At 35.9% G+C, this 17,514-nt stretch overlaps 2 protein-coding genes and 1 long non-coding RNA gene across 4 annotated transcripts in view; 1 reads left to right on the top strand and 2 right to left on the bottom strand.

Annotated features, from left to right (window-relative positions):
* LOC139973550 (uncharacterized) overlaps window positions 1-17,514 on the top strand; it is a 287,989-nt gene that overhangs the window by 18,350 nt on the left and 252,125 nt on the right. The window lies entirely within an intron of this gene.
* LOC139973546 (fibrinogen-like protein A) overlaps window positions 103-17,514 on the bottom strand; it is a 132,146-nt gene continuing 114,734 nt past the window's right edge. The window contains exon 8 of the mRNA XM_071980306.1: window positions 103-1,022. The gene's annotated coding sequence lies outside the window, so the exon portion shown is untranslated. The remainder of the gene's footprint in view (window positions 1,023-17,514) is intronic.
* The window catches only part of LOC139973545 (ficolin-1-like), an 84,965-nt gene continuing 67,553 nt past the window's right edge, over window positions 103-17,514 (bottom strand). The window contains exons 10-16 of the mRNA XM_071980305.1: window positions 12,728-12,814; window positions 11,751-11,837; window positions 10,775-10,861; window positions 9,192-9,253; window positions 8,318-8,446; window positions 6,690-6,954; window positions 103-3,505 (exon numbers count right to left, since the gene is read on the bottom strand). Of these exons, the coding sequence (XP_071836406.1) occupies window positions 3,237-3,505; window positions 6,690-6,954; window positions 8,318-8,446; window positions 9,192-9,253; window positions 10,775-10,861; window positions 11,751-11,837; window positions 12,728-12,814 (986 nt within the window). The 3' untranslated portion in view covers window positions 103-3,236. The remainder of the gene's footprint in view (window positions 3,506-6,689; window positions 6,955-8,317; window positions 8,447-9,191; window positions 9,254-10,774; window positions 10,862-11,750; window positions 11,838-12,727; window positions 12,815-17,514) is intronic.

Here is a 17,514-nt window from a genome sequence, read left to right as displayed (position 1 = left end):
CCATTTTTGACCAAAGGTGTAGGTCATGGGTCAGTCTGCCTTGATGATGGCTTCCTGAAAATGGACGGAACAAGTGACCAAAGAACATGGACAGAAGTAGTATTGATAATTATCCTGCTACATGTATTCAATAAATCTTGCACTAAGTTACACATAGATAAATACATAAATACACAATGATGATTATAATATCTTAAATGAAACATGCTGCACAGTGCAATCAACTGCTTTAAAGCCCGGGCTATGTAGAGACGGCAGTATGATGGACTCTGTATAATATAGATACACAATGCTGCAAATGTGACCTTTAAACCAACATGAAACAATACGGCAAATTCTCATTCTAAACAAACAAATATATTATCACTAGTCTTATATCCTTTACATAACCCAACTGATGTAATAATTTTAACAACTTCACATAATCATCAACTGATGTAATCATAAACTGTTTACCTCCCTTCTGAATAATCATCAACACACTGAGGTAATCATGAACTGGTTACCTATCTTACATAATCACAATCATAATATACATGTAATCATAAACTACTTATCTATCTTACATAATGATACATTCCTAATCCATGTTATCATAAACTACTAACCTATCTTACAAAATCATACATTGCTAATCCATGTAATCATAAACTACTTACCTACCTTACATAATCATACATTCGTACTCCATGTAATCATAAACTACTTACCTACCTTATATAATCATACATTCCTAATCCATGTTATCATAAACTACTTACCTACCTTACATAATCATACATTCCTAATCCATGTAATCATAAATTACTTACCTATCTTAATTTAATCATACATTCCTAATCCATGTAATCATAATTTAATTACCTACCTCACATAATCATACATTGCTAATCCATGTAATCATAAATTACTTACCTATCTTAATTTAAACATACATTCCTAATCCATGTTATCATAAACTACTAACCTATCTTACAAAATCATACATTGCTAATCCATGTAATCATAAACTACTTACCTACCTTATATAATCATACATTCGTACTCCATGTAATCATAAATTACTTACCTATCTTAATTTAATCATACATTGCTAATCCATGTAATCATAAATTACTTACCTATCTTACATAATGATACATTCCTAATCCATGTAATCATAAAATACTAACCTATCTTACAAAATCATACATTGCTAATCCATGTAATCATAAACTACTTACCTACCTTATATAATCATACATTCCTAATCCATGTTATCATAAACTACTTACCTATCTTACATAATGATATTTTAAGTGATATTTCTGCTGCTGGAGACTTTAATATTGATCTTTGTAAACCAGCCGCTAACTATTTCCTTAGTAACCTCACTGCCTGTGGCTTTCACCCAACTATTAGCAAGCCCACTAGAGTCACCACTAACAGTTCTTCTCTTATTGATAATATACTTACAAACTTAAATAATACCAATGCTGGTGCTAAGGTGAATCATGTTGGTGTTTTCACAACTGATATCAGTGATCATTTTCCTATTTTTTTACACTCTATTTTGAAGTCAAGTTCTATTCCTGGTTATGCTCCAATTTACTTTCGCAATTATTCTGAACATAATATCCGACATTTTGCCTCCTGTATATATAGCACTGATTGGAGTGAAGTTTTTCTGGCAAATGACACCAACACTGCATTTAATACCTTCAATAATAGTTTTAGCCAGGCTTATTCAGACTGCTTCCCACTGTATAGAGAACGGCAAAGGCTAAAGAATAATCCACCTTGGATTACAAGTGGATTCCTTGTCTCAATTAAATGTAAGAATATACTGTACAAGACTTACTTAAAGTCACCAAATCAAGTTAACAAAGAGTCCTTCACCAAATATCGAAATAACCTCAATCACAGTGTGCGCATATCAAAGAGAAAACATTATACATGTATGCATATTCAACAGCTCTAAACATAAACACTATTTTAAACAATGGTAAAAGTTTTTCAATTACCCTAACAACTTCAAGATGATGATGATGATGATGATGATGATGATGATGATGATGATGATGATGATGATGATGATGATGATGACGATGACGATGACGATGACGATGACGATGACGATGACGATGACGATGACGATGACGATGACGATGACGATGACGATGACGATGACGATGACGACGACGATGACGATGACGATGACGATGACGACGACGACGACGACGACGACGAAGACGACGACGACGACGACGATGATGATGTCTCTATAAGTGATCCTCAGAAAATTGCAAATGCTACTATCTTACATAATCATACATTCCTAACCCATGTAATCATGCATATTAACATACCTTCGGTAATCATCCTTACCCAACCCATGTATTCATTAGCAGCTTATCTACATAACACATTGAACTAGTGAATCACCCAGTGCGTCTATAACCAAGCTTATCTGGCTATTGAGTTAATTTGATTCAGGACTAATACGACAGTGTCCTCTGTCAAAATGCTGGAGCGACCCTTCGTCTGATGGAAAGTTGTTTACTAATCAATTCTCAATAAAAAATCGAACATGAATATGTAAACAGTAATTCAAATGGAATACGGAGAGCCAAGATAATAAATTCTGTGTAAAACCATATTATGCAATCTATTAACGCTTAGATAAACTATACTTAGAGGAAAGAAAAAAATTCTCTGCATTTGATTCAGCAACACAACCTTTTAAGATGTAACTTTTTGTGAGAAATGCATGTTGAATTCCAACAGACTATCCCATCCAATATTCCATGCCATGATATGGGTAATAACTATTGTTAATGAGAAACGTATCTGAACTTATACCTGTTTACACAATAGTATATAATATCATTGTTTCATAACTGATAAAAATACATAAGAATATGTGTGTCTGTACTTGTTTTCTTTTCTAAAAACGAAGAAATTGCAAGTCCTCAGATGAAAAGAATCAACAGGTCCTCAGAAAAATTTCATTTCTAAGGGCTATTGTGAAGGTTATGATACGTGAAGAGTGGAAGAAACAACGGGGTCCTCAGTCTGAATGTAAAACACACCTGGTGTGTCTGTGTCTGTTTAGAGTAGTTTTGAGGAGCTGGGGGGGTTGAATTTGGGTTATCTGTGACGTTTCTGTTTGCTGATATGGATGATATATTTGCTGAACTCCAATGTGTTTGTTAGTTTTGATCCTCTTATCAAGTACTTAGTGGAAAGAACCGTATCTAGACGGGTCTTATCTTCATTTCTGTGTATTTGATGTGATATTCACCTCCAGGTAGTTCATACCAGTTTATGCTTGATTTATCATCATCTGCTGCCATATAGTTACCATTGAGGTTTGATAACCCACAGTTCTTGTACCACCAGGCACCATGCTTACTATCAGCACAGTTAATACGGCTTGATCTATCATTGTCCCTGTCAAAGGTAGTGAAGTCACAGTTAAGATGAGAACTCAAAGCATAACCACCAGGGGCACCTCCATCTATGTCTGTGAATTAAACAAGTAAAGATATTCCCTTAAACTACAATCCATCACAATTAAGGGACCTATCACAATATAGACACATTAAACAATTAGTAAATATGATTGGATATATGTGAATCTGGGCAGTTCAGTAAACTCGGACTTACATTTCGGATAGTTTATTGGTTCATATCTCAATGAGTTAACTTTTGAGATAACTTTTAATTTGGACATTGTGTGTCATCTGCCTTCCAATATTATTCTGTGGGGTTTTCATTTTTTACCTCCTTATAAGCCGCACAAAATTGTTAAAAAAAAACACCCTGTGACGGACGTACGTAGAAAAAGTGAATTTTTTTTCAGATCATAAATCTTATTGTAGATCTGTGTGATTTTTAATGTTAAACAATTAAAAGCTTACATGTATCATGTTAATAAGACCTTAAACTAGAATAAGCAGTAAAATCAAATTTAAATTTGATCACCTTCATGGGATATTTTCGCAAAGTTCTTGTGTGATGGACATACATTTTTTTATGATGGATTTACATCTGCAAATTGTACGTCCGTCACAACACAATTGAGTACCAAAAAAGCAAAGTTTAATTTGTATATTGTAACGTAACTCCCTCTGTTTCACAACTATTATTCTTACAACCTTGCAGCATGTTCTGTAACTACGGATGACAATTTATCTCAATACTATACAGTACATATATATAGTAGTCAACATAAACCTGACACCTACAGTACAGAGACTATACAAAAAACATACTCTAGCCCTAAACGTTGGGGTAATATATAATTGAAGAATCTCCATTTTTCAACAAAAAACATTTGAACCACGAACCAAAAAGGTTTGGTGAATCCCTGCCAACTAAATTAATCCCTGTTAAAAAAGGTTTACATAATGAACTTAATAACAACGAAGTCAATGCCACATTCATTCAAATTGGCACCACCGAGTTGGCATCAACAATTCCAAAATATACCAAATAAGAAATTCATATAATTTGATTCATCCACATTTTTACTACTTAGCTGAGCGGTGCTACAAGATTTTGATCCATGCTGACCTTAATGACCTTTGATCTTTGACAGTATTAGTAGGTTTTGTACTCACCAAGGGCAACTTACATACAGTGTGTGAGACGCATCCAAGTTAACACCATGTGAGCCTGGCAACAAAGTCTTCAGTACTTATCAATGTTGACCTCAATGACTTTTTACCTCTTTACAATCAATAAGGGTTACTCATTTTAAGCAAATCTACATTCCACTTCTAAGTCTGTAAGTGCAAAGTTTACACTACTAAGTTAACCAGGAGCTATTGACCTCAAATGGACTTTGACCTTATGTTTAATCTCTGTGACAGCATACATCAAATATTACTACACAGCAGGACATCCATGCTGAATCTCTGTGACAGCCTACATCACAAATATCACTACACAGCAGGACATATATGCTTAATCTCTGTGACAGTCTACATCACATATTACTACACAGCAGGAGGTTCATGCTTAATCTCTGTGACAGTCTACATCACATATCACTACACAGCAGGAGGTTCATGCTAAATCTCTGTGACAGTCTACATCACATGTCACTACACAGCAGGAGATTCATGCTTAATCTCTGTGACAGTCTACATCACATATTACTACACATCAGGGCATTTATGCTTAATCTCTGTGACAGTCTACATCACATATCACTACACAGCAGGAGATTCATGCTTAATCTCTGTGACAGTCTACATCACATATTACTACACATCAGGGCATTTATGCTTAATCTCTGTGACAGTCTACATCACATGTCACTATACAGCAGGATATTGATGCTTAATCAATGTGATAGTCTACATCACATTATACTACACAGCAGGACATGTAGGCTTAATATCTGTGACAGTCTACATCACAAATCACTACACAGCAGGACATTCATGCTTAATATCTGTGACAGTCTGCATCACATATCACCATACAGCAGAACATGTATGTTAAATCTCTGTGACAGTCTACATAACGTGTCACTACACAGCAGGATATTTATGCTTAATCTCTGTGGCAGTCTACATCACATATCACCGTACAGCAGGCCATGCATGCTCAATCTCTGTGACAGCCTACATAACGTGTAACTACAGAGCAGGATATTTATGCTTATCTCTGTGGCAGTCTACATCACATATCACTACACAGCAGGGCATGTATCTTAATCTGTGACAGTCTACATCACATATCACTACACAGCAAAACATTTATGCTTAGTCTCTGTGACAGTCTATATCACATATCACTATATAGCAGGACATGCATCTTAATCTGTGACAGTCTACATTACATATCACCGTATATCAGGACATGTTTGCTAAATCTCTGTGACAGTCTACATCAAATATCACTGTTGTATTTGAGTCATGTTATATCTCAGCTTATCATGGTTAGCAAGTTGTGCTTGTCTTTGTGTGATACCTTAGCATGTCACTGTACGAACATGGTTTCTATGTCTTTTCATTGCTGCACTGACTGTCATTTTGCTCGGTTTATGAACTGCATGTGATGTACCAGCATTTTCACTGTCAGTAGGCCTAATTATGCTTGATTTATGTGATGTCTTTACAGATCACAAATGTGGGCCCAACTGGTTCAAAAAGTAATGGGCCCCTCAAATTCGGACCCAAAGAATGTGTCCCAAAATGCATTTGAGGTGGAAACAAAATGTGGGCAGACCTGGCCCAAAAAAGGGGCTAGGAAGTTTTTAGACCCAGATTGCCCCAAAATTTAGGCCTATATGCACGGGCCAGCAATGAACTAACAATTCTAAACCAAATTTGGCTACAATCCAACTTAATGTTGCGGAGTTATTGCAATGTAAAGATTTTTAGGTTTGGCTCTATAATCTCATTAATATTCATAAGGTCAGCGTCAAAACCAATAGGGCACACCTTCTCATTATAACACACCTACACATTGAGTATGACAAATATCCATCACTTCATCACGGCGGACTTCAGCAAGCGTCACAGACGCACACAAAAACACACACACAAACTTGACTGCATAGGTTCCTCTGCTTCCAGCAAGGAACCAGAAAAATAAATGACATCCAAAGAAATAAAAAAACAGAACATGACATTTAATAGTACAGTGAAGTTGTATACAACAAACACAGAGAGAAACCTATAGTTTGGACAAACCTGCAGTTCCATTAAAAGTTCCCATTCCAGACAGTCTGTACTTGTCACTTTCATCGTTGATCCGGAACAAGTCAAACTTTGCGTAGTATGGAGCTCCATCTTTGTTCACCATATCGATCCGAAGTTGATAGTCACCTTGATTGGTGAGGTAATACAACTTATCATTTCCCAACCAATACTCATGGTCCAGCACACCAAAGCCTTCCTTATAGCTGGTCCAGTTACGATAGAAGTCAACGGAGCCATCAACACGACGTTGGAATACCTGTATATAATGTAAGAATGAAAAGATAATTCCAAGTTATTTTCAATAACATTTCAATGAGAAAGTGCATTTAACTTCTTTGTAGAACGAACCTAAGGATGACCTGTGAATGAGCAGTAACATAATCTTCCAAATTAAATCCATTCTGAACTGTAATTCACCCTTCTGTTAAGTGGAATGTTAGAGCAAAGTGAATTTCACCATCTTCTCACCATAGTTGATTGTTCACAGACCATGAATGAAAACTGTTGTAATGTCTGTGTGTGTAATTGATATTCAGACCAATGTTGGATACTGTTGCTAATGTCTGAACTCTGTCCCATTACAAATAATGGAATCTTACTTTCAAACTTCCATACTATTCGCTTTGGAACAGAAACACTTTTAATGATTTTGGGCTCAGCTCTGGTTTGAAATGATTACTTCAACAAACCAAAACTGGCCTCATTTGCGGAGAGAATGGGCCTAGTATTGCGACAGACAGATTGCTTTTGTAATAAACTCTAAATCTATATCAAGAGAGCAAACCATCTACTCTGAATCTACTCTGACAATCCCCAATTCATAGACAATGGAATCAAACACTGCAATGATCTCAAGTGGACTTCTGGAGGTTCAAAGTTAGTAAAAGAAAAGTAAGAAGTAGAAATTACTGGAAGTTTATTGTGTCAGAACTTGTTTCTTATTCCAACGGATGTTTATTTGTTTCTAGCAAATTCACTGCCACTTCAAATGTAGACCTATAGGTAGGAACAGAACCCCTGACCATTGCGTCACAAACTAATTCCGTACCAATCGACCAAAGTGATCCTGTTGACCAGTGTGAATGCGTAATATTAAAGGAACTGTCAATGAGAATGTGTGTATAACTATTGTACAGAGCACACTTCTGGTGCTTATAATCTGACAATATCCACAGAATAACGACACTTTGGAGGCAAACTTAACGATATTTATGACATAGGATATCATACTAGAATTAAGGTCCATCCTCCTCCGTCAGTCATATTATACATATACAATACATCGTCTATACTATAGGATGTCGTACTAGACTTACCGTCCATCCTCCTTCAGTCATATTATACATATATACAACATATCGTCTATACTATAGGATGTCATAATAGACTTACCGTCCATCCTCCTCCGTCAGTCATATTATACATGTACAATATATCGTCTATACTATAGGATGTCATTCTAGACTTAGAGTCCATCCTCCTCCATCAGTCATATTATACATATACAATATATCGTCTATACTATAGGATGTCATACTAGACTTACCGTCCATCCTCCTCCGTCAGTCATATAACATACAATATATTATCTATACTATAGGATGTCATACTTGACTTACCGTCCATCCTCCTCCGTCAGTCATGCTACAGAAGACATCAAATGAATCCCCATTCCAGTTAGTTGGTTTGATTGTGTAGATGCCATCGGTTGTATTACCAGCATTGAAGACATCCAAGCAGTCTTTCATCTAATAATTACATAACAAGTTACTTAATAGCAAGCAGGCAATCCATGAAGTGACATATCTTATCTTATTATGGATAATATATGACCTTTGACAGCAGTACACGATCATTCAGCTTTTTCTTCATACTTTTATTGGAGTATTAAAATAGCAAACAAAAATCCTACAGAACAATATCCTGAATGAGGAAGAAACATTAACGTCACATTGAAAGGTGTTTCCTCATCCTATATACACTCCAATGGACAGACATTTTGTTTGGTGGTAATTCATACAATCTGGAAGCATTGATGCCTTGAAACTTTGTGTCAAATGCATTGCAAATCTCTGACGATTCTAAGCTATAACAAACCGAATGTTCTAATTGGCTCTACTGATAGTGTTGATGATGCCAAGATTCATGAAATGCCAATCACAACATCAAGCCTTCTCTCCTACAAAGATGACGTCGTAACCGAATATAGTCATGGGTATCTTAACTATTGGATGACAAAGTGGAAAAAATATCCCAATTTCAGTTTTTTCTTCTATTCATTTACAGTATTCCAAGCTTATTTCTTTGCTGTTTCTGTGAGATCTCTCGTCTACACTGGAAGTGATAATTAACAGCCAATATACAGTATTGTACAGCAAGGCAATATCATAATTGCTCATATGTCACCATCAAATTTTGAATCTTAAATCTTACTCCTCAAACACAATATTCTCTTACTTCAAAATTGTATGTAATTAAGTATGTAATTCTCACCACGATAGAAGGATCATCACCAGTAGTGGTTTCCATTGGGGTGGTCTGCACTGATTCGCTGGCTATCGTTAAAACAAGAAAACAAAACAAAAATATCTCGTTTTGCTGACTCTTTACATCAAGTACGATAATACAATCATGCTGCACTATCTATGTGTGCTCAAATTCGAAGTACTTCAGACAGATCCTTTTAGAGATCAGTTCTGATAAATACATACATCCATGTCAAGAGTAGGGCAACAGTAATATTGCTTGTCCATGCATACCAAAAGCCTGCATGTATGTACGTCTCATGGCTTGTCTACCGTGCCAGCGTATTGACAAATTCTACCAACAAATCCAAGTATGATGGTATAATACGGTAAACTAGGAATGGTTAGGGCATTAATTGTTCTCTGATAGGATAGTTTTGATTAAGCTCTCGCTGATTTTTCTATTCTTCAGCTTTGGATTTTCATGGATGGTTTGACCGTTCTCAGAAATAGAGAGACTTTATACTTGCAAAGGTCGGGAGAATCTAACTGCTCGAAACAAGGAAAAAGTTTCCTTACTTACGACATGTGTTGAAGTTTACTGTATAATTCCCTGAACGGGTGCAATCACCCACGAAAGTGTCTGAATTAGATACAAAACTGATGTTTACTCGATCACATGGCATTTTTTGCTGTTTCCGTTAAGGCTTTGTAGATTATAATTGGGATTGAAAAAGTGGTTACAGTTTGACTAAAGAGGACAGCGACTACAGTGTCTATAACTGTAACTACATATGTATAACACAGGAACACAGGGAGTCACCGTACACAAACAAAACAAGAGGGCAATCTACTGTCTTTGCGTGAAGTCAGGGTGGTATGGTGATCACAGTGAACCAATGCATAGCTCTGTATTTATAATATTATAGGTCTAACAATACAGGCTAACCATAGAGTTCTCACAGATCTCTACTCTATCAAATTATGGTAACTTTACCCATTTTAAAGTCATGTCTGTTTCAGTCCCAATAACTGAACATGTACACAGACTTAACGTTTCATTTGCTGGCAGTGAGCTTTGAGTGGCGGTTCACGACTCAAGCTGCACAGCTTTAATAATTATTGTAACTAATCAAGGGGAAATAGTTTGTTATGTGACATATTTAAAGGAGCACAATTTGTTAACATAAAACAGTGTTGTTAGACTATGGGTCATCACAGCTATTGAAAATTAGGTCATGACAGTCGACGTCAGGCAGGAGGAGGTCAGTCAGGGCAATGGCGCCATCATTTGAGTTTTACAACAATAAACAAGCTTCCTCCAGTTTCCAATGCTCTGATTTTGCTCTGTCTACTGTACATCCTTAAGATGTAATGTCGGAATTTTGTTGTTTGTCAATGTTATTAACACATTTCAGATCCAAAAAGTGTAACAAAAATCAATAAAAGACAATGTGGCAATGGTCTCAAAGAAAGAGGCTCAGGTGAACTTGATGGTAAGCATGAATCCTTCCTTCTTCCCTTGGATAGGAGACTTCCCGTCACATTGTAAATAGTGATGAAAAAAATAAATATACAAATACAAATACCTAACATCTACATTTACTGTACCTTCCCTGACAGTCGAGCCAGTTGTTTCACCACTTGAAGTTTGCTTTGGGGTAGTCTCCACAGGTTTGCTTGAGTACAGATTGGTAGCTATCAGTTGGTCAAAATAAATGTGAAAGGAAATAAAATACTGATTAAGAGATTTAAAAGTTGTTATTGGAAAGGTTTGAAAGAGCAGGTATATATGTATATATACCAATACAGACATTGAACAGTTTTAACCAATTATGCAAAGTTATAAATGGAGAAATAATTTTACATGACACATGTGACATAGCTTAACGAGGAGGTCTTCACGCATCGTTAATATATGTAGTTCTAGTGTGCAGGGGTCAGTTGAAAGACTATATGGGTCTTTACCACTGTTGAAGATTAAGTCATAACAGTGGAGTAGGGTTAGGTGATGTCGGTCAGTCGGGTCACGTCGTCAGTCGGGTCACGTAGGTCAGTGTGGTCATTGTCGGTCAGTTGGGTCACGTCGGTCAGTCGGGGCAGTGAGCAGCTAGCTTAAAGGATGGCTTAGGTACAGTATTAATGTTGATATGTTGTAGACTATTTAAACATGTATATATTTCTATCAATCAAGGTTGTAATTCTATTTCACAGTGGTAATCATCTGAGTCTCATTAATTAAAGTGGCTGGACTAAGTAGTCTAACATGCAGAGACCATTGTTAAGTCAGTTCAGGTCGCGATACAATACAAAAACGTGATAAAACACATGTACAATGTTGTGGCCTCTAACAATACGTAGTGAAACTTACAAGGAGTAAGAGTTTGTCATGGCAAAAATGGTGTTTAATAAAGACAACCAAGGATGCCATGCTGTTTTTATAAACACAATTCAGATCCAAAAAGTGTAACAAAACTCATTAAAAGACAATGTGGCAATGGTCTCAAAGAAAGAGGCTCAGGTGAACTTGTAAGCATGAATCCTTCCTTCTTCCCTTGCATATACGTAACATCTACATTTACTGTACCTTCCCTGACAGTCGAGCCAGTTGTTTCACTACTTGAAGTTTGCTTTGGGGTAGTCTCCACAGGTTTGCTTGAGGACAGATTGGTAGCTATCAGTAGGTCAAAATAAATGTGAAAGGAAATAAAATACTGATTAAGAGATTTAAAAGTTGTTATTGGAAAGGTTTGAAAGAGCAGGTATATATGTTTATATATACCAGTACAGACATTGAACAGTTTTAACCAATTATACAAAGTTATAAATGGAGAAATAATTTTGCATGACACATGTCACCTAGCTTAACGAGGACGTCTTCACGCATCGTTAATATATGCAGTTCAAATGTGCAGTTGTAAGTTGAAAGACTGTATGGGTCTTTACCACTGTTGAAGATTAGGTCATAACAGTGGAGTAGGGTTAGGTCATGTCGGTCAGTCGGGTCACGTCGTCAGTCGGGTCACGTAGGTCAGTGTGGTCATTGTCGGTCAGTTGGGTCACGTCGGTCAGTCGGGGCAGTGAGCAGCTAGCTTAAAGGATGGCTTTAGCTACAGAACTAATGTTGATATGTTGTACACTATTTAAAAATGTATATATTTCTATCAGTCAAAGTTGTAATTCTATTGCACAGTGGTAATCATCCGAGTGTCATTAATTTAAGTGGCTGGACTATATAGTCTAACATGCAGAGACCATTGTTAAGTCAGCTCATGTTGCGATGCAATACAAAAACGTGATAAAACTCATATACAATGTTGTGGCCTCTAATAATACGTAGTGTAACTTACAAGGAGTTAGAGTTTGTCAAGGCAAAAATGGTGTTTACTAAAGACAACCAAGGATGCCATGCTGTTTTTATAAACACAATTCAGATCCAAAAAGTGTAACAAAAATCAATACAAAACAATGTGGCAATGGTCTCAAAGAAAGAGGCTCAAGTGTACTTGTAAGCATGAATCCTTCCTTATTCCCTTACATACCTAACATCTACATTTACTGTACCTTCCCTGACAGTCGAGTCAGTTGTTTCACTGCTAGTAGTTTGCTTTGGGGTGGTCTCCACAGGTTTGCTTGAGTACATATTGGTAGCTATCAGTAAGTCAAAATACAGACAATAATATTGTCTCAAGAAGAGATGATTTTTACCATGAATTAGCAAAGATAATACAAATTAGGCCTAGGTGTTCAGTATGTACGTATGAAAGATACAACATAACATGATCACAAACGAGTCATATATGTGCTAAAAGTGATGCAAAAGAGAAGCTTCTTTATTTAATGTTACCGCAGCCCCTTTACCCTTTATACCCACATATATTGCACGCCTAGTTTGCAATGGTAGGTTCATTGGCAATGACGTGACGCTACCATAATCAACTTGTTCCAAAAGTTGCCTTTCCTTATGCTCAAACCATGTCTGAAATCACAAAATTGACCAACTACAGATATACATACAGTGCCACACAAAATGGCCACCATCACACTGCATACTTCTAATATATCTTGATATTTTATCAATTCTTAAGACAGCAATATCCTGTTCATAATTGCTAGCACAATTTACTGTAGCAAATTATGGTCACCACAAGTTCACTGAATGTTGTACTCAAAGTGGTGCATTAAAGTATTCTATATATTTGAACTTTAACCAACTAATAAAAGAGACTGATTAGGATAAACTTTTATAAGCTGAGACTATTACAACACAAGAAAATAGTTAAGGGGAATATCAAAGTATAAGGGCCCTGTGGGTAGGGATGCACCGGATATCCGGTCCGGCCGGACTATCCGGCCGGATAGTGAGCAATTATCCGGTTCCGGTTTTTGAAAAATATCCGGCTGGATCTTTTTCAAAATTTGGCCTGAAATATTCCTTAAAAAGGTGTTGGTATTAATCAATGTAAACTATTTCCAAAAATTAATAAAAACACTCAAAGTAAAAAATTAGGTGTAACATGTTTAATTTAATTTTCTCAATGGTCTGACCCAGTTTCTAAAGATCAACCAAAATAATACAACTACTGTAATAATATGAAGCTATATACAACAAATACAGTTTGCAGTGAAATCATTTCTTGCAGCCTTCATCAGTTTAATATTGTGCAGTTAAAATAGACCATTCATGTACTTATCAGTCAAAATACTGTTCCATTGAATCTTTACTTTCCCATTATTGTTGGCATTCATGTTTTCTCTGAATTTTATGTGTGAAACAATCTCTTATATGGTTAAATACATCTGAATATTTTTTAACAAACATGTGCATTAGGACCTTAGGAGGTCAAAACAATGGATCTTTTTGTGGACCACTACAGTCCATTTCCTGTCAAGAAAGCTGTCAATTGTTACTTCTTGTCTGTGGTCATGGCAAAATGCGATGTAATCTTGGCAATTTTATAAATAGATGAAGCAATGGACTAGAAGAGTTTCCACCAAATGGGGTGCCAGTCACAGAAAAAAAAACAGTATCTAATTTTCTCACAGAAAGAGATACAGTATCTCTTGTCACCATGAAAGTTCCTAAAAGTTCATGGTAAACCTAAATCATTAAGTGTTCTAATGAACATTCAATTCCATTGTAAAGGATAGATAAAAGATAGATAAGAAGTTTCTTCCACATCTGGAAAGATACAATGCTTTTTTCTTTCATTTTAAAGAAAATATTGCAATGTAAAAATTTGTTACCAAATAATGAATAATAAAAGACAATTCTAATTCCAGATAGAAGTGTTATTACGACAATTAAATAATCTTTTTATTCAGTATATATAAAGTATGAGATTTGTGAAATGTAGCTTCCCGTTTTAAAACAAACTTCATAGGTAGTATGCACTATTATACTGTATCAAGCTTGTCAACAATTATATTGTAGTTATTTTATTAAGGAATGTAGATTACACAACCTCGATGCATATTTAATCTCATAAATGGGGTCTTAATTTCACCTTCTTTATAATATGCGTATAACTCTCCTAAGATTTTCTCCTAAATTGTTTCATACTTCTACTTCTTCTTAATGATTTTCTTTTGTGTACTGTAATGAAAAAATCCGGTACCGGCCGGATTTTATCAGGCCGGATTTCATGTACTATCCGGCAAAATCCGGTTCCGGCCGGATCCAAAAATTTGAATCCGGTGCATCCCTACCTGTGGGGGTAAGTGTTGAGTCATTAGTATTTAACTCATCCAGTGATGGTTGCTCATTGTTGTATTCTAAATCCAAGACATATCCATAAGATTGCCGTGGAATCTTGAGTTTGTTTTGCCGAAAATATAAAACATAGCCGACAACTTCAGATGGTTAATTAATTATCAAAATTAGTAGTTAGAGATGAAGAACATAATGTGATTGTATATAAAACAAGAATATATTTAATTTTATTATCCTATTTGTGTCATTAAAACAAAATAAATTGTTTCATAACTGAGTCTAACCCTGCAAATATAATGAATTCAACAAAACAATATATTTGTATCTTATTAGATTTTTGTGATATTTGAAATAATGTTATGGGAACTTTTAAAATAAATATAACATTTTGTTGTTGTTGGCTTTTTCTTATATCACTGGTTAAAAATTAGAAGTTCATAATGGGCACACCATACAGTATATTTGATATTGCTTTTCCATAAAGACGACATAAAATTGATAAAATAACCCTTGAACCGCCTCAAATAAAAAATCCTTTCACAATCTTACCGGTATTAATGTCAATGACTGTACAGTCCCTATCAAAGTCCTCCATGCAACATCAAATGTAAACGCATAAAGCACTACATGTTGTTAGCTTACGTGATAGCTATAGCTGGCGTTGGATGTAACATTGGTACAGATAATGTGAACAAAATATGATACTAATATCATTTAACTTGACCGCAGAAACCGGCTGAAGGTCCCGAGAAATATGAAAAGATTAGTGTAATGCGCAAGGAGAGTGGGGGGGGGGCAGCAACGGGAACGCCCAATCACCATCAGATGTTATGTCGTCTGAGGATGGTCTAAGGAGTTAAACCCCTTTCCTTTATAGTGTTATAGTTCGCAAATTTTGAAATTTTTCAAACGCTTCAATTGTAACATACTTACATACTATATGTGTATGTAAATTAAATTAACACATTTGTGTATTATTCTATCTTTCAGTGGGTGGGTGGTGGGACTGGGGGAGGGGGGGTGCTTATTTCCTTGATTTTATTAGGGGATGAATTTTATGTGTAACGCTCCTGACGAGGTCACCATGCCCTGACCTCAGTCGAGGATTATGACATTTTTGTTCATAATAAAACGACGCCTCCGGGCTGAGGGGATGGCCTTCAATAAAACGTCGAGCTCTTCCTAAATCGGTAACAGAATCCAACCCCCCCCCCCCCCACCAACTTCCAAATCCTGCGCACGTCACTCTAGTGGATTCTTCCTAAACTGTAACGGTTAGTGTATAGATTTAGTTTACTGCCTCGTTGTTGAACTCACCTTCTTTTGTAACATGGCCATTTGGGTTCGGTGCTGCCCCTGGGCATGGACCAGGATTGTAACGCGCAGCTGTTGAACAAGAATCACATGAAACATTACAGGAATAGTTACGATAAATTTATCAACAAGTTTTATTTATATTTATATTTTATATTTTACAAGTGGGAAATTGTTCTAATTCTTTTTTAAATGTGTATCATTCATGTAATCGTTTTAAATTATTTAATCAAAATAAAGAAAACTTCAAACAAAAATGAGTTTCTTGTATGCTATGACAACGGAGAACTAAAGCAAATAATGTTAAATGACGTTTTCAGCATTGGCGTAGGAAGTTACTTTTGAGTGGGGGGGGCTGAAGACTGATGGCCGGCCTGGGGGGGTCTAAGGGGAGGGGTGTCCCCCTCCCCTTTGGAAATCTTTTGCATTTCCAAGGTGCCCGCACACTTCAACACCCACTCCATTTTGTAAATATTTTGCATTTTCACCTGGTCTTAGATGCAATTTGGTGCTCCAAATGAGATTTTTTTTCTCATTTGGAAATGAAAAAAGGATTTTCTGACTTGCGAAGCGGGAGGCGGAATGATACTTCAGCCCCCATATTTTTCACAGTATTGAGATGAATCACCTTGAAGTACAGTACAATACCCAGCCTCAAAACACATGGAACATCAAAACAGGCAAAATCGTTTTTTTTGTATAAAAATCCCAAACTTTGAGGATTTTTCATTTCAAAATATGGCAAAACACCCTCCTGAATTTTTTTGTACTAACAGGGTGGTACTATATCTCTTCCAGAAAAAATTTATCAATTTTTTTTCAATTTGACGCGTTTTGAGTTATTTGCCGTCAAAGACGACCTCTTTTGTACATCGGAGCAACTTAACAACTTCATAAATTAATATTGAGAAGGGCTAGAACCCTAAAATTTGTTTAGGTGTAAGACCTTTATACTTATAATTAAAGTATAAAACCCTGACAGCTCTAACATGTTTACTTTGGAAAAAAATTGGCATCAAAACGGCTACCTCATGATGAATTGCAGCATGAATAGCAACTTTAGAGTTGCACAACTTGCAAACATATTATAGGAAAGCATTGTAATCATTATTTTGTAATGTTTGTACTAGACATAATAATCTCTGAAAGAATCAAGTACCCTAAAGCAATAGTTTAGGAGCAATTCATCACTAAAAATAGCACATTTTTTAGTGAAAAGTACAAAAATCGAATATTTTGACACTTTTAAGTTGACGTAACTCCACAAGACAATATATCTGTAGCCTTCTTTTTTTATCTGTTATATGGGATAGACTCTATAAGT

The sequence above is a fragment of the Apostichopus japonicus genome, chromosome 9 (genome assembly GCF_037975245.1).
Source record: "Apostichopus japonicus isolate 1M-3 chromosome 9, ASM3797524v1, whole genome shotgun sequence".
Classification (NCBI taxonomy): domain Eukaryota; kingdom Metazoa; phylum Echinodermata; class Holothuroidea; order Aspidochirotida; family Stichopodidae; genus Apostichopus; species Apostichopus japonicus.
This window is presented reverse-complemented; position numbering and strand designations above follow the sequence as displayed.